Genomic DNA, 22,097 nt, shown 5'->3' on the forward strand with positions numbered 1-22,097 from the left:
GGGAAGTGTCAGAGATGGACCATGCGAAATTGAAGGAGGGGTGGAAATTGGAAGCAAAATTAATAAACTTTTCCAGGTCCAGACGAGAGCATGAAGCAGGACCGAAGCAATCATCGATGTACCAGAGAAAGAGTTGTGGGAGGGGGCCAGAGTAGGCCTGGAACAAGGAATGTTCTACATACCCTATAAAGAGACAGGCATAACTGGGGCCCATGCAGGTATCCATAGCCACACCTTTTATTTGGAGGAAGTGAGACGAGTTTAAGGAGAAATTGTTCAGTGAGAGAACAAGTTCAGCCAGACGGAGGAGAGTAGTGGTGGATGGGGATTGTTTGGGCCTCTGTTCGAGGAAGAAGCGGAGAGCCCTCAGACCATCTCATTGGGGGATGGAGGTATAGAGGGATTGGACGTCCATGGTGAAGAGGAGGCGGTCGGGGCCAGGGAACTGGAAATTGTTAATATGATGTTGGGTGTCAGAGGAATCACGGATGTACGTGGGAAGGGACTGGACAAGGGGAGAGAGAATGGAGTCAAGATAGCAAGAAATGAGTTCCGTGGGGCGGGAATAGGCTGACATGATCGGTCTGCTGGGACAGTCCTGTTTGTGGGTTTTGGGTAGGAGGTAGAAGCGGGCTGTCTGAGGTTGGGAGACTATGAGGTTGGAAGCTGTGGAAGGAAGATCTCCAGAGGAGATGAGGTCAGTAACAGTCCTGGAAACAATGGCTTGATGTTCAATGGTGGGGTCATGTTCCAGGGGGAGGTAGGAGAAAGTGTCTGCGAGTTGACGTTCAGCCTCTGCAAGGTAGAGGTCAGTGCGCCAGGCAACAACAGCACCACCCTTGTCAGCAGGTTTGATGACAATGTCAGGGTTGGACCTGAGAGAACAGAGTGCAGCAAGTTCAGAAAGAGACAGGTTAGAGTGGGTGAGAGGAGCAGAGGAATTGAGACGACTGATGTCACGCCGACAGTTCTCAATGAAAAGATCAAGAGGAGGTAAGAATCCAGAGGGGTGGGTCCAGGCGGAAGGAGAATATTGGAGGCGGGTAAAAGGATCCATTGAATGGGGAGAGGACTCCGGCCCAAAGAAGTGAGCACGGAGACGAAGGCGGCGGAAGAAGAGTTCAGCATCGTGCCGAACCCGCAATTCATTGAGATGAGGGCGTAAGGGTATGAAACTGAGTCCTTTGCTGAGCAGTGAACGTTCAGCATCAGAGAGGGGAAGGTCAGAGGGTATGGTGAATACACGGCCAGGGCTGGGATTGGAAGACGGGATGGGGACAGAGGGATGGGCAGGGGTGGAGGGTCCTGGATGGGCGTTGGTGTCGATGAATTGTTGGAGCTTGCGTCACTTTGCACCTGAAAGAAAGAGACAAAGTTTCTTGTTGAGGCATCGGATAAGACGAAGAATAAAATGAAACTGGGGGCACGGGCAGCTTAGAAATAGGGTGCGTTGGTGCTGCTGGAGGGAGAGGTCGAGTGTGTTCAGATGGCGGTGCATGGCACTGAGTGTGGATCTCAGGATGCGATGAGAACAGCAGTCCGTGGAGTGTTGAATGTCCCAGAGATACTTGTAATCCTGGGTGGGTTCGAAACATGAGGGATAGAACTTCAGCTGAAATCCACGTGGGGTAAGTCGGAGACGGAGACAGTCACTGAGGAAGGAAATATGGCTGTGAAAGCGAGTTTTAGTAAACACCTTGTCAAACACCAGGAGAGAAATGGAAAGCAATGAAGGTGAACAAGGCAAAAGAGAGAGATGGAAATCCTGTCGGAAAGAGCAATACTTCTTCAAGGCAGGCATTCCTTGAAGAGAAGTGGCACCATCAACACCTCTTTGTCCATCTCCACCTATCACTGGCCCTCTATCCAGCTCTACTTGTCCCACCCCCCCCCCTTAAACAAGCTTATATTTCACCTCTCTTCTATTTTTCCTTAGTTCTGTTGAAGAGTCATACGGACTCAAAACGTTAACTGTGTTCCTCTCCACAGATGCTGTCAGGCCTGCTGAGTTTTTCCAGGTATTTTTATTTTTGTTTTTAATACACTATTGTACTCAATTGCAGCAATTGCTGATGATGTGATAGCAAGTCAAGGCATTAATGAAGCATCAGACAAATTTGAAGAGGTCTTAAAAGCCTTTGATAATTATTTTAATTTATGGATCAGCAAGATATTAGCAAGAGCCAAGATTAACAAACGGGTGCAGAAACCTGGTGAACCAGTTGATACCTTTATCAATTACCCATATCAACTGGCTGAAGGTTACTAATATGGTGATCTTAAAACTGAGCTGATACGAGATCGCATTGTAATCGGTGTTACCAATGACACCCTATCTGACCTACTGTAATCCAAAGGAGACTTAACTTTGGAAAAGGTGATACAGTTGCTGAAAAAAAAATCAGAAAATCAATAGAGCCATGCTAAAAAGGGGAAGACAAACCGTGGTTCAGAAAACCCCCAATGACAGTACAGCTTATGAAAAAAGTGTCAAAGACACTCCAGGAAAAAAGAGACCTTATGGAACAAAAGCTCAAGATGCCATTAAACCATGCCAGCGCTGTGCTGCCAAAAGGCCTCACAGACATGAACAGTGTCCTACAAGCACTGCAGAATGCTTTCACTGCAAAATGTTTGGGGAGGCGATGGCGTAGTGGTATTGTCACTAGGCTAGTAATCCAGAGACCCATGCCATGGCAGGATTCGAACCCACAGATGGTGGAATTTGAATTCAATACAAATATGGAACTTAAAGTCTAATGATGACCATGAAACCATTTCCGATTGTCGTAAAAACACTTCTGGTTCACTAATGTTCTTTAAGGAAAGAAATCTGCCATCCTCACCTGGTCTGGCCTACATGTGACTCTAGACCCACAGCAATGTGGTTGACTCTAAAATGCCCTCTGAACAAGGGCAATTATTGATGGGCAATAAATGCTGGCCTAGCCAGCAATGCCCACACCCAATGAATGAATAAAAAAAAGGATACTTTGGAAAGATATGCAGAACTAAAACCTTTAGATACATACAGAGAGAATCTTCACAAACAAAGCCATAAATGAATTAGAGGAATGTCAACAAGAAGAGGAACAACAATGTTTCCTAGGCGAGACCGAAGATCTTTCTGGAATGCAGACATTTGTGAAAATGGACACATCACAAATTTCAAATTGAATACAGGAACAATCGTAACAGTCTTCCCTAACAAAGAACCATAACTGTTAACACAATGGCTGAGGACAACTGAAACCCAGTTATATGGTTCAGGAGAGATCAAGCTACAAGTCAGAAGCATCGTGCTGTACAAGAACAAACTGGATTACATGTTTTTCACAATCAGGAATTTTCTCTTTTGTTGTGTTGACCTCGACCTCACCAAGATAGTGGAGAATGTCAATCAACAGTCATCTTTGATGTCAAATCTGAGACCCTCAAGTATCCAAATGCACTGATGATCCAGATTGGAACTTCAGCGCTGATTTTTTGACATTTTTCACAGGGGCCGATAATCTAGCCCTTTTCCAGGAAGATGCCCAGCGGACACAGGGTAAACGTGTTCTTACTGAAGTGGTAATGAACCAACTGGACCAACAAGTATGTGAGATAATCCTCTCTGAGTCTGCTGTGCAGGGGGAAGATGAAACTCAAGCAACAGAATACATTGGTACAATACCACATTCACCCGACAATGGTGACCCCTTGGAAAGTGCATCCACACCTATCTATGTACCAAAAGTGGTAGTCAAGGATGCAGGCAGCTAAACAAGTCCAGAACTAGAGACTGAACCGAACATGGTAATGTCCATCTCTTCCATGTTGGAAGACACCAACCTTACTGCCACACCAGGATTACTGGAAATTGAGGGAAAGCAAGATGTTGATCAAGTGCCTTCCTGACAGTTTCCTGGCACAGATCAATTGGAATCAAAGGTTGGCAAGCAAAACTGTAACTGAACAATAGGCTGCCTTTAAAGTAAAGATAGTCCAGGTACAGTTAAGGTATATTCCCACAAAGGTGAAAAATATGGGCAAACAAATCCAGGCCCACCTGGTTGACAAAAGAGATAGAGATTAAGATGAAGGAGTAAAAGTGTGCTTATGTTGAGAACCAGGCTAAACACTTTTTTTCTGGGATATGGGCGTTGCTGGTGAGGCCAGCATTTACTGCCCATCCATAATTGCCTTTGAGAAGGTGGTAAGCTGCCTTCTTGAACTGCTGCAATCCATGTGGTGTAGATACACCCACAGTGCTGTTAGGAAGGGAGTTCCAGGATTTTCACCCAGCGACAATGAAGGAACGGCGATATATTTCCAAGTCAGATGGGTGAGTGGCTTGGAGGGGAACTTCCAGGCGGTGGTGTTCCCATCTATCTGCTGCCCTTGTCCTTCTAGATAGCAGTGGTCATGGGTTTGGAAGGTGCTGTCTAAAGAGCCTTGGTGAGCTTCTGCAGTGCAACTTGAAGATGATACACACTGCTGCTGTGTGTCACAGAATCACAGAGTCTCACAGTGCAGAAGAGGCCTTTCGGCCCATCGAGTCTGCACCTACACGTGAGAAACACCTGACCTACCTACCTAATCCCATTTACCAGCACTTGGCCCATAGTCTTCAATGTTATGATGTGCCAAGTGCTCATCAGGTACTTTTTAAAGGATGTGAGGCAACCCGCCTCCACCACCCTTCCAGGCAGCGCATTCCAGTCCGTCACCACCCTCTGGGTAAAAAAGTTTTTCCTCATATCCCGCCTAAATCTCCTGCCCCTCACCTTGAACTTATGTCCCCTTGTAACTGTCTGTCCCCTTCAACTAAGGGGAACAGCTGCTCCCTATCCACCCTGTCCATGCCCTCATAATCTTGTACACTGTTTAAATCTGTGTTTTATTGTTGCCTTCCGGAGGTGTAACTGAGTCAGATTAGTTAGCTTTTGAGAAGTTGTTATCATGGTAATTTGTAGACATATGTGCTTACAATCTTTTAATTTATCAATGTTTAATTTAGTTTTATAAAAACCTCTTGAGACTCGGTGGTCTTATTATAACTGAATTCAAAGCCTGCATCTCGAAACATACAAATTGCAAAAATTACTTATGACAGTTGTTTCAAGTTTCCTTCTGGGATTTGAACAACTCTGCATTTGCCATCAGCTGTGTCATAATGTAATCGTGTTGTGCAGAGTCCTTTCGGGAAGAGTGACCATAACACAAGAGATTTCTTCATTAGGATGGAAAGTGAAGTTGTCCGATCTGAAACTAGGGTCATAAATCTAAACAAACAAAACTACGAAGGTATGTGGCATGAGTTGGCTAAGATAGATTGGGGAACTTCAAGAAAAGGTGGATTGGCAATGGCTAATATTTAAGGAATGAATGTATGCATTGCAACAGTTATACATTCCTTTCTGGCACAAAAACACAACAGATTGGAGGGTGGCAAATGTAACCCCAGAATTTAAAAAAGGAGGGAGGGAGAAAACAGCAAATTATAGACCGGCTAGCCTAACATCAGTTGTAGGAAAAATGCTAGAGTCTATTCTAAAGGATGCGACAAAGGACACTTTGAAATTATCAACTGATTAGACAAAGTCAACATAGATTTATGAAATGGGAATCATATTTGACAAACCTACAGAAGTTTTCTGAGGACATAGCTGGCATAATAGATAAGGGAGAACAAGGAGATGTGGTGTATTTGGGTGTTCAGAAAGCTTTTGATAAAGTCCCACATAACAGGCTAGTGTGTAATATTAAAGCACATGGGATTGAGGGTAATATATCAACATGGATTGAGAATTGGTTAACAGCCAGGAAACAGAGATTGGGAATAAGTGGGTCTTTTTCAGAGTGGCAGGTGATGACTAGTGGGATGCCACAGAGACCAATGCTTGGGCTCCAGCTACTCGTAATATATATCAATGATCTGGATGAGGGGACCAAATGCAATATTTCCAAGTTTGCTGACAAGAAACTTGGTTAAGAGGCTTTAAGGCTAAGTGAGTGGGCAAATAAATGGCAGATGTAGTACAGCATAGGTAAATGTGAAGTTACCCACTTTGGTAGGAAAATCATAATGGCAGAGTATTATTTAAATGGTGACAGATTGGGAAATGTCCTTGTACATCAATCACTGAAAGCAAGCACGCAGGTGCAGCAAGCAGTTAGGAAGGCAAATGGTATGTTGGCCGTCGTTGCAAGGTAAGTTGAGTACAGGAGCAAGCCGAAGGTTCACCAGACTGATTCCTGAGATGGCAGGATTGTCGTATGAGGAGAGATTAGGCTGACTAGGCCTGTATTCACTAGAGTTTAGAAGAATGAGAGGGGATCTCATTCAAACATATGAAATTCGAACAGGGATGGACAGACTGGATGCAAGGATGATGTTTCCTCAGGTTTGGAAGTTTAGAACAAGTGTCGCAATTTCTGAATATATTTAAAAAGGAAATGGAAGAGTAGGCTTGAAGTGCCAAATTGACCTATTCCTGCTCATATTTTCTATGTTTCTATTACACTCTGTACCTTTTTATATCTATGCTGTTTTATTAGTGATCTGTAACTTATTTATCTATTTTTTATTTATTCACAGGATGTGGGCTTTACTGGCTAGTCCAGTATTTATTGCCCATCCCAAGTTGCCCTTGAGAAGGTGATGGTAAGCTGCCTTCTTGAACCACTGCAGTCCATGTGGTGTAGGTACACCTACAGTGCTGTTAGAAAGGAAATTCCAGGATTTTGACCCAACGACAGTAAAGGAACGACGATATATTTCCAAGTCAGGATGATGAGTGACTTGGAGGGGAACCTCCAGGTGGTGGTGTTCCCATCTATCTGCTGCCCTTGTCCTAGATGGTAGTGGTCATGGGTTTGGAAAGTGCTGTCTAAAGAGCCTGGTGAATTCCTGCTGTGCATCTTGTAGATGGGACACACTGCTGCTGCTGTGTGTTGGTGGTGGAGGGAGTGAATGTTTGTGGACATGGTGCCAATCAAGCTGCCTGCTTTGTCCTGGATGGTGTCAAGCTTCTTGAGTGTTGTGGGAGCTGCACTCATTCAGTCAAATGGGAAGTATTCCATCACACTCCTGACTTGTGCCTTGTGGATGGTGGACAGTTTTGGGGAGTCGGGAGGTGAGTTGCTCATCGCAGAACCTTTTTATATCTGTACTGTTTTACTGGTGATCTGTTATTTAGACACTGCACCTTTTATATCTGTGCTGTTTATTGCTGATTTGATATTTAGACACTGCACCTGTTATATCTGTGCTATCTTATTGGTGATCTGTTATTTGGACACTGCACCTTTAGTATCTATGCTGTTTTATTGGCGATCCATTATTTAGACACTGCACCTTTCATATCTGTACTGTTTTCACAGAATCACACAGTGCAGAAGAGGCCCTTCGACCCATCAAGTCTGCACCGACACGTGAGAAACACCTGACCTACCTACGTCCCTAATCCCATTTACCAGCGCTTGGCCCATAGCCTTGAATGTTATGACGTGCCAAGTGCTCATCCAAGTACTTTTTAAAGGATGTGAGGCAACCCACCTCCACCACCCTCCCAGGCAGCGCATTCCAGACTGTCACCACCCTCTGGGTAAAAAAGTTTTTCCTCACATCCCCCCTAAACCTCCTGCCCCTCACCTTGAACTTGTGTCCCCTCATGACTGACCCTTCAACTAAGGGGAACAGCTGCTCCCTAACCACCCTGTCCATGCCCCTCATAATCTTGTACACATCGATCAGGTAGCCCCTCAGTCTTCTCTGCTCCAACAAAAACAACCCAAGTCTATCCAACCTCTTTTCATAACTTAAATGTTTCATCCCAGGCAACATCCTGGTAAATCTGCTCTGCACCCGCTCCAGTGCCATCACATCCTTCCTATAACCAGAATTGCACACAATACTTCAGCTGTGGCCTCACCAAGGTTCTATACAACTCCAACATGACCTCCCTAATTTTGTAATCTATGCCTCAAGTGATAAAGGCAAGTGTTCCATATGCCTTTTTCACCACCCCACTAATATGCCCCTCCGCCTTCAGAGATCAATGGACACATACGCTAAGGTCTCTTTGTTCCTCAGAACTTCCTAGTGTCATGCCGTTCATTGAATACTTCTTTGTCAAATTACTCCTTCCAAAGTGTATCACCTCACACTTTTCAGGGTTAAATTCCATCTGCCACTTATCTGCCCATTTGACCATCCCGTCTACATCTTCCTGTAGCCCAAGACACTCAACCTGTTAATCACCCAGCCAATCTTTGTGTCATCCGCAAACTTACTAATCCTACCCCCCACATTCTCAACTATGTCGTTTATATAAATGACAAATAATAGGGGACCCAGCACAGATCCCTGTGGTACGCCACTGGACACTGGCTTCCAGTCACCAAAGCATCCTTCTGTCATCACCCTCTGTTTCCTACAACTAAGCCAATTTTGAATCCACCTTATCAAGTTACTCTGTATCCCATGTGCATTTGCCTTCTTTATAAGTCTCCAATGTGGGACCTTGTCAAAAGCTTTGCTGAAATTCATATAAACTACAACAACTGCACTACCCTCATCTACACACCTGGTCACCTCCTCAAAAAATTAAATCAAATTTGTTAGGCATGACCTCCCTCTGACAAAGCCATGCTGACTATCCCTGATCAAACCTTGCCTCTCCAAGTGGAGATAGATTCTCTCCTTCAGAACTTTCTCCAATAGTTTCCCTACCACTGACATGAGATTCACTGCCTGTAGTTCCCTTGCTTATCTCTGCAACCCTTCTTAAATAGTGGAACCACATTAGTTGTTCTCCAGTCCTCTGGCACCTCCCCTGTGGCCAGACAGGAATTCAAAATTTGGGTCAGAGCCCCTGCAATCTCCTCCCTTGCCTCCCTCAGCAGTCTGGGACACAAATCATCCGGACCTGGAGATTTGTCCACTTTTAAGCCTGCCAACACCTCCAATACCTTGTCACTCCCTATATCAATTTGCTGAATAACCTCGCAGTCTCTCTCCCCGAGTTCGATACCTTCATTCTCATTCTCTTGGGTGAAGACGGATGTGAAGTATTCATTCAATACTCCACTGATGTCCTTTGGCTCCACCCATACATTGCCCCCTTGGTCCCTTATGCGCCCTACTCTTTCCCTGGTTATCCTCTTCCCATTGATATAGAATATCTTGAGATTTTCCCTACTTTTACCAGCCTGAGCTTTCTCGTATCCCCCCTTTGCTCTCCTAATTGCTTTCTTAAGCGCCACCCTGCAATTTCTGTACTCCACTAATGCCTCTGCTGATTTGCTCCCCTTGTACCTGCTAAAAGCCTATCTTGTCCTTCTCATTATAACCTGAATCTCTCTGGTCATCCATGGTTCTCTGGGCTGGTTACTCCTTCCTATCACCCTAGAGGGAACATGTTGAGCCTGTACCCTCCCCATTTCCTTTTTGAACACCCCCCACTGTTCTTCTGTAGATTTCCCCCACAAGTAGCTGTTCCCAGTCTGCCTTGGCCAGTTCCTGCCTTATTTTACTAAAATCCACTCTCCCCCAGTCCAAAACATTTTTTTGCAACTTGTCTATTTCTTTGTCCATAACAAACTTAAACTGTACCATGTGGTTGCTATCACTAAAATGCTCGCCCATCACCACCTCAGCCACCTGTCCGGCTGCATTCCCCAGAATTAGGTCCAGCACTGCGCTGTCCCTTGTTGGGCCCTCTACATATTGACCTAAAAAGTTCTCCTGTACACATTTCAAGAAACCCTCTCCATCCAAGCCCTTAACACTATGTCTATCCCAATTAATGTTGGGAAAGTTGAAATCACCTTATATAATTACCCTATTGTTATTGTTTCTACACACCCCCGCAAATTGTGCACATAGTTGCTCCTCAATTTCCCGATGACTATCTGGGGGTCTATAATAAACACCTAACAATGTGGCTGCCCCTTTTTTATTCCTAAGCTCTACCCACAAAGCTTCATTCGATGCCCCCTCCAAGATATCATCTCTCCTTTCTGCAGTAACTGACTCCTGGTGGTGAAGAGAGTGAATGTTTGTGGATGAGGTATCAATATAGTGGGCTGCTTTGTCCTAGATGGTGCCAAGCTTCTTGAGTGTTGTTGGAGCTGCACTCATCCAGGCAAGTGGAGAGTATTCGATCGCATTCCTGGCTTGTGCCTTGTAGATGATGGACAGGTTTAGGAGAGTCAGGAGGTGAGCTACTCACCGCAGGATTCTTAACCTCTGACCTGCGTTTGTAGCCACAATATTTATATGGCTAGTCCAGTTCAGTTTCTGGTCAATGGTAAACCCCAGGATGTTGATAGTGGGGGATTCAGCAATGGTAATGCTATTGAATGTCAAGAGGCGATGGTTAGATTCTCTCTTGTTGGAGATGGTCATTGCCCAGCACTTGTGTGTTCCTTGCCACTTGTCAGCCCAAGCCTGGATATTGTCCAGGTCTTGCTGGATTTGGACATGGACTGCTTCAGTATCTGAGGAGTCATGAAAGGTGCTGACCATTGTGCATTCATCAGTGAACATCCTCACTTCTGACCTTATGATGGAAGGAAGGTCATTGATGAAGCAATTGAAGACAGTTGGGACAAGAACACTCCACTGAGGAACACCTGCAGTGATGTCCTGGAGCTGAGATGATTGACCTCCAACAACCATAATGATCTTCATTTGTGCTAGGTATAGAAAATTCAGAGGGGAATTAAAAAAAGCAAATAAGGGAAGCAAAGACAGCGTATAAAAAGAGACCGGCAGCTAACAAAAAAGGGAATCCAAGAGTCACCTATCGGCATATGAATAGTAAAAGGAGCAGTGGGGCCAATTAGGCACCAAAAAAGGGATTAAGGCAGGGGGCACATCTGAGGAATTAAATGAACACTTTGTATCCGCATTTACCAAGGAAGATGCTGCACAGCTCATGGTTCAAAAGGAGGTAGTTCAGACATTTGAAAGGTTTAAAATTGGTAAAGAGGAGGTATTGTATAGGCTGCCTATACTTAAAATTGATAAGGTTACAGGATTATATGAGGGATGTGAGTGCAGAAATTGTGGAAGCAACAATTTTCCAGTATGCCTTCAGCTCAGGGGTGGTACCAGAGATTTGCATACATCACACCCTTGTTCAAAAAAATGTAAAGATAAGTCCAGCAACTACAGACTAGTCAGTTTAATCTCAGTAATTGAGAAGTTTCTGGAAATGATAATTCTAGACAAAATTAATAGTCACTTGGGCAAATGCAGGTTAATTGAAGAAAGCCAGCACAGATCTGCTAAGAGCAAAACAAAAACAAAAATACCTGGAAAAACTCAGCAGGTCTGACTGCTGAGTTTTTCCAGGTATTCTTGTTTTTGTTTTGGATTTCCAGCATTTGCAGTTTTTTGCTTTTATCTGTTAAGAGCAAATCTTGTTTACCTAACTTCCTGGAGATTTTTGATGAGATGATAGAGAGGGTTGATGAGGGCAATGCTGTTGATGTGGTGTACAGAGGCTTCCAAAAGGCATTTGATAAAGTGCTGCACAACAGACTTGTGAGCAAAGTTAGAGTTCAAAGTTAGTAGCAACATGGATATGAAATTGACTCAGTGACAGGAAACACGGACTAGTTGTTAATGAATGTTTGTCAGACTTGAAGGGAGGTTTATTGTAGAGTTCCCTAGGTGTCAGTGTTAGAACCCTGCTCTTTCTCATATATATTAATGACCTCGGTCTTAGTCTACAGGGAACAATTTCAAAGTTTGCAGGCAATACAAAACTTGGAAATACTGTGAACTGTGAAGAGGATAGTATAGAACTTCAAAAGGACAGATAGGTTGGTAGAATGGGTGAACAAGATGAAGTTTAATGCAGAGAAGTATGAAATGATTCACTTTGGTGGAAAGAATGCAGAGAGTCAATATAAAAACGGGGTGCAGGAGCAGAGGGGCCCGGGTGTATATGTACATAAATTATTGAAGGTGGCAGGACAGGTTGAGACCGCGGTTAATAAAACATACAGCATCCCCAGTTTTATTAATATGGGCATAGGATACAAAGTGAGGTGGTTATATTAAACTTCTATGGAACACTGATTCGGCCTCAACTGGAATATTGCATCCAGTTCTGGAAAGATGTGAAGACATTAGGGAGAGCGCAGAAAAGGTTCTTTTTTCTTCATTCTTTCTTGGGAGGTGGGCAACAATGGCAAGGCCAGCAGTTATTGCCCATCCCTAATTGCCATTGAACTGAGTGTCCCTGCTAGGCCATTTCAGAGGACATTTTAGAGTCAACCACTTTTCTGTGAGTCTGCAGTCACATGTCAGCCAGACCAGGTAAACACGGCAGATTTCCTTCCCTAAAGGGCATTATGAACTAGGTGGCTTTTTACAAAAATCGGTGATAGTTTCTTGGTCACCATTGCTGGGACTAGCTTTCAATTCCAGATTTAGTAATTGAATTTAAATTCCACCAGCTGCCAAGATGGGATTTGAACTCACATCCCCAGAGCATTCGCCTGGGCCTCTGGATTACTAGTCCATTGACACTACCAGCACACCACACCACCTGATTCATGGGAATGGTTCCAGGGATGAGGAACTTCAGTTATGTAGATAGATTGGAGAAGTTGGGGCTATTTTATTGGGGAATAGAAGGTTAAGAGGAGATTTGATAGAGGTACTCAAAATCATGAGAGGTCTGAACAGAGTTGGTAGAGAGAAACTGTTCCCATTGGTGGAAGGATCAAGAACAAGAGGGCATAGATTTAAGATAACTGGCAAAAGAACCAATGACAACATGGGGAAAAACTTTTTTGTGCAGCTAGTGGGCAGGATCTGGAATGCAGCGCCCAAGAGTGTTGTGGAGGCAGGTTCAATTGAGGCATTCAAGAAGGAATTGGATTATTATCTGAAAAGGAAGGACGTGCAGGATTACAGGGCAAATGTAAGGGAATAGCGCTAAATTGCTCCTTCAGAGAACCAGCACAGACAATGGGCTGAATGGCCATCTGGTTCACTAACATCCTTTAGGGAAGGAAATCTGCTGTCCTTACCTGGTCTGGCCTACATGTGACTCCAGACCCACAGCAATGTGGTTGACTCTTAAATGTCCTCTGAATAAGGGCAATTAGGGATGGGCAATAAATGCTGGCCTAGGCAGCGACGCCCACATCCCATGAGCGAATAAAAAAAAAATTTAATGGCCTCCTTCTGTTCTGTAACAATTCTGTGATTCTTACTCATTCTGTGATTCTGAAGAGTGTGTACTATTTGTGACACCACACACCAGCAGGAGTCAGCACCTTTGGAGGACATGGCAGAGAAATGAATCATGAAGCAGTTGCTAATGATACAGTTGTTGTGACATTTTGAAGAAGATAACTTAAGGGTGATGCAGTATATGGAACATACACAGATTTTCAAAAGACCCCTGATAAGGTAGCAGATAGCAGATTCATGGCTAAGGTCAGAATATTCAGAGTCAGGGGACAAGTCCCTGGATAGCAAGCTGGTTAAAAAACAGAAGTCAGAGAGTGGGGTTTAAGGGTAGCTATTTAGAATGGCGAAAAAAGGAAAGTGGTGTTCCATTGGGTTGAATGCTGGGACCACTGTTGTTCATCATGTATCTGAATGAGCTGGACTCAGGAATCAGAAGTACAATTTCACTCTGGACAGTTGTGGAAGATACCAAATTGGGTGGGAGGTTGAGGGGTGCATCGTTAATGCTGAGGAAGAATGTCAAAAAAATCACAAGCTGTTAATGAACTTGGAGAAAGAACATGTTATTGGCAAATTAATTTTAGCATTGATAAGTGTGAGGTAGTGTATTTTGGTAGGTGAAACGAGAAGGCCATTTACTCTTTTCTAAGGATTCTAAACAGGATAGAGGAGCAACTGGATCTAGGGGTACAGATTTACAAATCACTAAAAGAAGCAACGCAAGTTAATAAGGCTTAAAATGCAGAGTTCTGGAGTTCATTTCTAGAAGAATAGAACTGAAAACAAAGAGGTTTTGAGAAACTTGAATGGAACTTTGGTTGGGCCGTACTTGGGAGGAACGAGCAGAGTTCCAATTTCCATATTACAAGATGATTTTAGGGGCATTGGAGAAGTTGCAAAAGGATTTTCAAGAATGATACCAGAACTGAGAGGGCATATATAGCAGGAAAAGACTGAACAGTTTGGATCTCTTTTCTCTAGAAAAGTGAGGGCCAAGAAGTGGCCAGAGGCCTTTAAAAGCAAGGGTTTGATAGGGTAGATGTAGAGAAAATGTTTCCATTTGTGATAGAGTCCAAAGTTCGGGAACATAGAATAGTCATCAATAAATCCAATAGGGAACTCAGGACAAACTTGTTTACCCAGAGAATAGTTTGAATGTGGAACCCACTACAAAATAAAATAGTGAGACAAATAGCATAAGATGCATTGAAAGAGAAGCTAAATAAACAAAGGAGAAAGAAATAGAATGAAACGTTGAGAGAATTTGATGAAAGTGGGTTGGAAAAGGCTTGTATAAAGTATAAAATTGGCATAAAGCAGTTGGACAGAATGACCCATTCTTATGTTGTAAATTTTCTGTCATTCTACTTAATGCTTACCCTGACTCTGAAGTCCTTGTGTCCTAGCATTTTCCTGTTATTCTCCATGATTATGTTGGCGATGGCCTTGTTTAATGGCACTAGCAGTAACCCTACCACAAGACCCCCTAGGAAAGTCACACCAATCTGCTGGTACAGAAGGTAGAGAGTGAGACTAAACTGAAAGGGTAAGCTCCACACCTCATGGAAACTGGGAAAGAAATTCACTATCCGGTCTGTGTCAATGCTCATGAAGTTGACAATCTCACCCACAGAGAATTTGGACAGAGTGATAATGTTGACATGCAGAGCTTTGCGGTAAATGGCAGATATTATAGCTGACCGGACCTTCAAACCAACCATCATGACTCGGTAGTTGAATTGGTTGAGAAGAACAGCACCCACAAAAGTGCTGAGAAACAGGCCCAGTGTGTACCAGATGCCCTTGGTCATTTGCTGAGTGCCAGACTCCATGAAAGAGAGCAGCAAGTTTAAAAGCAGAGGCCCTGAAAAGCCCAGCATGCTGCCTCCAAACTTTAATAGTCCAAGGCAGTAATAATGATGGCCGAAGGCTTTATGCAAGACGGAGAGAAGATGCACTTCCTTTTCCACGTTTGTAGATGTGGTCTCTTTCTGGGTCTCCTCGGATCTCTGTTGGTCACGCCACGAATTTCTGCGGGTGTTCTGACTGCTGTTGATGCGCCGATTGCTATCAGATTCTGGTTTGTGCTGTTTCTTTTCCTTTCTTGCTGCCTTCTCCAACACACACTTTTGCCAGCTTTTCTGAAAAAGTTCTTCAATGTTATGGGTCCTAAGTTTCGGAGGTAGCTGGTAGACATCATTGGGCTGGGTAATCTGCAAATTGTAGCCACGCTTCAAGATGGGGTTCATCCAGAAGTAGAAGAGGCGAGAGACCCAGCTTGCCCCATCTTCAGCCACAATCTCTCCTTCGGGTCCTGCAGCCCCACCTTGCAACAATGGCTCCTGCTCAGGGCTTATTTCATCTCTTCCAGGTTGGGAGGCGACTAGCACAACCAGATAAGCAAGAAGCAAAGTTAATTCTGCACAGGTCAAAATGAATCTTAGCCAGCTCGAAAGGTAATTTGAACATGTGACCTGTCGAGCCTGGCAATCAGCTACCAGAATGATAATTAATGCAGGGGCAGGCAAGACTGCAAAGAAAGGCAGTATTGCTGGACCCAGTGAGCGTCCATACTGAGACTTACTGAGCGCACTCACTGCCAGTCCATGTACAAGCCAGGCTATCACAGCAACAGAGTCCACCAATACCTCCAGCCACAGAGTTTGCAAGTTCGGAAAAAAGATGATTGTTACCCCATCAATGAGGAAAAGAGCCACCTGAATAAAAGAGATGATAATCCTGCATTCCCAACTCCAGGTGAAAGTCTGCCAGCGAGATCTGAAAGAAAAAGTCAAATTTAGGAGATTTTGAATTACTTTCTTTTTGTGATCAAAGTGAGAGATGTTGACATTAAGGAAAGTTTTGGGCATCAGTGTCAGTAATGGTACAGCATTTAGACACCACAAAGCATGCTCTACACTACCCCAAAATGCAATAAAGCCATAACTTCAGATCATTCTGATTTTACCAGGGAGCATTTTTACTTTGTGCCCAGCAGTCAACCTGCGGCCTTTCCTAGTGAAACTGATAACTGAGGACCAAATTAGAGATAGTTTTTTGCTTTAATGGGCCACAACTTTTCAGAACTTCTCGGGACTCTAACATCCACTACTTTCTACCGCTCTGAGGATAGCTTTTAAAAAAATCTTGAATATATAAAATGAATAATATATAGGAAAGTTTTAGCTTTAAATTGTTTGACTGATTAAAATCTAAACCTTACATCATAGTTGCAAGATGGAAACAGGCCACTCAGCCCAACAAGTGATGCCAGCATTTTCACACAACACAGTTCACTCATACTTTTCAAATTTGTTCACCTTTTCTTTCATCCAATTATCCAATTGAATCTTAAATATTGACATAGCTCTTGACTCAACTACTAAACCAGGAAGTGAATTCCACATCCTCACAGCTCTCTGTGTGACGAGATTTCTTCTGTCCTTCCTGTCTTTTGTATTTAATTTTATATCTATGGCCCTTAATAAATAGATGCACTGTATGTTGTAATAGAGCCATACAGAAATCCTCTACAGTTCTTGTTCCTAATTAATGAGCAACAATTGCCTCATTGGAAAGTGCATTGGTGTGGTCAGCAAGTGAGGAAAGGATGGGACTGAGCTGTGAAACTCCTCCCACATGCGAATACCCTGTTAGCGCAGTGCCATGTTTCACAGAAATAATGGCCACGAGGTACCAAAGAAAGAGGGGGAGCCCATGAAGCCCAAGGAAAAGTGTCTTTGTTGGCACCCAAGTCTTCAAGAGCAGTGGAGGGGGAAAAAGTCAGAGTCAAAGAGAAAAACCTAGAATTTCAGTGCTACGTCAATCTTACTTATCACCTCAAGACTGCACTAATTCTGTCCCGGAAACAATTTCATTCTGTGTCACAATACAACTCCATACTTTCAGAACCAGACACCCCCACCCCTGAATATGAACAAGCTAATCAAATCAGCACATTAATCTTCAAACTTGAGAGTTTGTAACTTGACATAATAGCTGAGGTACGGAATGCACATACCGAGGGGTGTTAAGATAGCAGGCACTGGCAAAAGCCAGAGCAGTGTGTGGCAGCACATTAAGGACTAGTCGATTGAAGCAATATCCAATACTACCATTATCCCACACTGGAAATGGGTTCGAACGATCGGTGTCACATAATTCAGCTAGGAAATCAGCCATACCAGGATAGAAGCCACAGCATCAGGGTACAACTGGGAAAGGAGAAACAGTACATTAGCTAGATAAGGCAACAAACACAGCATCAGAACAGCCTTACAAAGTGGGCACAAGCACAGCAACAAGTTTGATAAAGGTACTATCTTTGCTCAAAATGTAGCAAATTTTTTGAATAAATATTTTCTTTAAAAATATAATATTTTTGAATATTTTCTTTAAAAATATACAATGTTTTATTGATGCATCAGTGAGAAAATCATCAGCCAAGTGTGGCCTGAACTGGAAAGTCCAATATTCAGTGCGTTTGGTCCAGAGTTAGTTGAGCGCAGATATAAAAACAGAAAATGCTGGAAAAACTCAGCAGGTCTGACAGCATCTGTGGAGAGAGAAACAGAGTTAAAGTTTCGAGTCCATATGACTCTTCTTCAGAGCTAAAGAGTAAAAATGTGATGAAATTTATACTGTTTAAGGGGTTAGAGCAGGTGAAGCTGGATAGAAGGCCAGAAGGTGGGGGCTAAAAAGAGATTGACAAAATTATCATGGAAACAAGACAAAAGGAGTGTTAATAGTAGTGGTAAAGACTAAAGAAGGTGCTGACAGTGGCAAAAAGGTAAGAAAGCAGAATGTGTGAATAGCAGAACAAGGGTCAGCACTCTGTGGAAGAACAACATTGAACAAGTAACAATGGCCTTTTTGGGGTTGGGTGGGGGGAGGGGGCGGTGGTTGGGGAAAAAGGATAGAAAAAGGGATAAGGCAATAAAAAGGGGATAAAACAATGAATAAATGAATAAAAATAAAAATGTAAATAAAAAATAAAAATAAATTTTAAAAAAGGGATTATAAAAGAGGTGACAATAGAATTCATTCTGAAGTTGTTGAAGTCGATTTTAAGCCCGGAAGGCTGTAAAGTGCCTAATCGGAAGATGAGATGCTGTTCCTCCAGTTTGCGTTGAGCTTCACTGGAACATTGCAGCAGGCCAAGGACAGACATGTGTGCATGAGAGCAGGATGGTGTGTTGAAATGGCAAGCGACAGGGAGGTCTGGGTCATGCTTGCAGACAGACCAAAGGTGTTCCGCAAAGCGGTTACCCAGACCGCCTTGAGTCTCCCCAATGTAAAAGCCAGGGAGCAGAGTGGGAGCATCAAATGCAGTAGGCCAAATTGAAGGAGGTGCAAGTGAAGTGCTGCTTCACCTGAAAGGAGTATTTGGGCCCTTGGACAGTGAGGAGGGAGGAGGTAAAGGGGCAGGCGTTGCATCTTCTGTGATTACATGAGAAGGTGCCGTGGGGAGGGGATGAGGTGTTGGGGTGGAGGAGTGGACCAGGGTGTCCCGGAGGGAACGGTCCATACGTAACACCGACTTTGGGGGGGTGGGGGGAGGGAAAGATGTGTTTGGTGGTGGCATCATGCTGGAATTGACAGAAATGGCAGAGGATGATCCTTTGAATGCAGAAGCTGTTAGGGTGATAAGTGAGGACAAGGGGGACCCTATCATGCTTCTAGCAGAGGGGAACGTGTGAGGACAGAGGTGTGGAAGATGGGTCAGACAAGGCTGTGGGCCCCGTCAGCCACAGTTGGGGGGGGGGGAACCTCCATTAAGGAGGAAATTTTGGAAAGTGGCAGCATTGGAACAGATGTGACAGAGGCGGAGGAAATGAGAGAATGGGATGGTGTCGTTACAGGAAGCGAGGTGTGAGGAGCTGTAGCCGAGGCAGCTGTGGGAGACGGTGGGCTGGTAATGAATATTGGTGGACAGTCTATCACCAGAAATGGAGACAGAGAGGTCAAGGAAGGGAAGTATAAATTATACAGTATATATTTCATCACATTTCTATTTCTCTTTAGCTCTGAAGAGTCATGCAGACTCAAATGCTAACTCTGTTTCTCTCTCCACAGATGCTGTCAGACCTGAGTTTTTCCAGCATTTTCTGTTTTTATTTCAGATTCCAGCATCCGCAGTATGTTGCTTTTATCTTAGTTGAGCGCAGTTCAGGAGCTGTTACAATTGGTACCAATGTCTAGGGTTCGTTATCACGAAAATTAGCCGAGGTTTTGGTTGTTCCTGTTGGAAACGCACCAAGTACCAGGCCTATCGCGCTCAGTGGGAGAGACTAACTTGTAATGAAGAGCGGACAAATCAGGCATTTTGCGAATTCCGCCTCCCCGTCTCTGTGCACAGAATGTGACTGGAGGTTGGGTCTCAATCCACATTGGATGAGCAGAGAGTTTCTCCAATATAAAGACACAGTCATTACTGGACAGCGAGGGTTTGGTTTCTCCCACACGAGAGAAGTTCAGATTCTTGCGCTACATTTCTCCAGACCCAGTTTGCAGTTGATTTGCAACTTCCACGAAATAAACAGACAAGTGGAAATGGCAATAACAAAAAAAAAACAATTGAAACAATGTTTACGGCTGTAGAAAGAGTCAGTGAATGGTCCGGGTTTTAAATAGAAGGAGCCTCAGCCTCCCTGCGCTTTGATTCCTCCTTGCCGGTTTTAACATTGCTGACACGGAAATACTCAGCAGGTCGGGCAACATCTGGAGAGAGGGACGGAAGTAAGGTTTCAGGTCGAGATGCCCTCATTGTTTTGTTTTTTTTATTTCAGATTTTGTTGAAATACAGAAAACCTTACGTTCAGCTTCAGCTCGAAGCCGCTCAGTGAAGGAAGCTCCGCCCTTCCCTCGCCAACGAGGTTTTCTGGCACCAAGTTGGTGTCCCTCGCAGTGACTGGCGCAGCAGCAGCATTGTGAGAGCACCCCCTTGTGCCTGGAGGCTGCAAACCTCCTTCCACTTCACTTCACTTCACCCTGTCCTCTCCACCCTTCTCCACTGCTGGACTTTGATACTCCGCGCAGGAGCCAATCTTCGTGAATGCATCTGGGCAGCAAAGCCTGCATTTTTCAATCGTTATTTTAACATTGGTGTTAATCTACTTAATTTAATCAAGGTTCATGCCGTGTTACAATACTACCGATCAGAGAACTCTGAAAGAGCTGAAAAGCTCTTCAACTGTGGAAAGCATCATTTCCAGGCTTGTTCCTGATGGGAATCCGCGAGAATGCTGCTTGATTTCCACCCCCCCGCCGCCTCTTAAATTGTGATCAGAACATCAAGGCCAAAACTAATTGGGGATAAATCGCCAATCTCCTGATCTGTACTAATAACAGGTGATATATTGATTCGCTGAATCATAGAATGGCTGCATCACAGAAGGAGGCCATCAGGCCCATCATGTCCTTTTAGGCCCATTGCAGGAGCAATTCATGGAATGCTTCTTCCCTTTTCCCTGTAGCCCTGCACATTTTTCCTTTTCAGACATTGATACAATTCCCTTTCAAATCCCTCAATTGAACCTTCCTCCTCCACAATCTCAGGCAACACATTCCAGATCCTAACCCCTCAGCTCCATAAAAAAGTTTTTTCTCATACTCCCATTGTTCCTTTTGCTAATTACCTTAAATATGTGCCCTCGGGTTCTCCATCTTTCTGCCAAAGCGACTTGGTTCTTTCAATCAATTCTGTCCATATCCCTCATGATTTTGAATACTTGTATAAAATCTCCTCTCAACCTTCTATTCCCCAAGGAAAACAGTCCCAGCTTCTACAATCCATCAACCTAGTTGAAGTTCCTTACCCCTGGAACCATTCTCATTAATCTTTTCTGCACCCTCTCTAATGCCTTCACATCTTTCCTGAAGTGTGATGCCTAGAACTGGACACAACACTATAGTTGAGGCCAAACCAGTGGTTCATACAGATTTAACATAACTTCCTTGCTTTTATACTCTATGTTCCTATTTGATAAAGCCAAGGACACCATAGGCTTTATTAACTGTGTTCTCAACCTGTCCTGCCACCTTCAATGATTTATGCACATATACGCCCAGGTCCCTCCACTCCTACATCCCCTTTAGAATTGTACCCCTTATTTTGTATTGTCTCTCAATGCTCTTCCTAACAAAATGAATCACTTCACACTTCTTTGCAATAAATTTCCACCAACCTGTCTGTATCCTTTTGAAGTTCTACACAATCTTCCTCACAGTTTGCAATACTTCCAAATTTTGTAGTAGCCACAAGTTTTGAAATTATTCCCTGTACTACAAAATCGAGGCCGTTTATATATCAGGAAGAGCAGGGATCCCAGGGAACTCGACTATAAACCTCCTTCCAGTCCAAAAAGCATCCATTAATCATTAATCTCTGTTTCCTGTCGCTCAGCCAATTTTGTATCCATGTTGCTATTGTCCCTTTTATTCCATGAGCTCTAACTTTGCTCACAAGTCTGTAGTGCAGCACTGTATCTGTTATGTTTTGGAAGTCCATATATACCACATCAACAGCATTGCCCTCATCAACCCTCTATGTCAAGTCATCAAAAAACTCCAGCAAGTTAACAAATCCATGCTGACTTTAATTAACCTGCATTTGCCCATGTGCCTATTAAATTTTTCCTGAATTAATGTTTCCAAAAGTTTCCCCACCACTGAGGTTAAATGGACTGATTTGTAGTTGCCTTATCTTTATTCCTTTGGCACCACTCCTGAGTCTACGGAAGACTGGAAAATTATGGCCAGTGCCTCCACAATTTCCACTCTCGCTTCCCTCAGTATCCTAGGATGCATCACATCCAGTTCTGATGCTTTATCAACTTCAAGTATTTATTTATTCAATACCTCCTCTTTATCCATTTTAAATCCTTCAGTGTCT

General features: G+C 43.7%; 1 protein-coding gene across 3 annotated transcripts in view; it reads right to left on the minus strand.

Annotated features, from left to right (window-relative positions):
* Positions 1 to 20,073, minus strand: part of abcc10 (ATP-binding cassette, sub-family C (CFTR/MRP), member 10) — a 235,541-nt gene extending 215,468 nt beyond the window's left edge. For 2 of the 3 annotated variants that reach the window (XR_013576686.1, XM_078542807.1), the window contains exons 1-3: positions 20,020 to 20,073; positions 17,226 to 17,418; positions 14,584 to 15,982 (exon numbers count right to left, since the gene is read on the minus strand). Coding sequence is in view for 2 of the 3 variants with exons in the window: in XM_078542807.1 (XP_078398933.1) it covers positions 14,584 to 15,982; positions 17,226 to 17,386 (1,560 nt within the window). In the remaining variant the exon portion in view is untranslated. The remainder of the gene's footprint in view (positions 1 to 14,583; positions 15,983 to 17,225; positions 17,419 to 20,019) is intronic. The other variant, XM_078542808.1, reaches the window with a different exon arrangement.
* Positions 20,074 to 22,097: the final 2,024 nt, after the last annotated feature.

This window comes from Cetorhinus maximus, chromosome 5 (assembly GCF_964194155.1).
Source record: "Cetorhinus maximus chromosome 5, sCetMax3.hap1.1, whole genome shotgun sequence".
NCBI classification, from domain to species: Eukaryota; Metazoa; Chordata; class Chondrichthyes; order Lamniformes; family Cetorhinidae; genus Cetorhinus; species Cetorhinus maximus.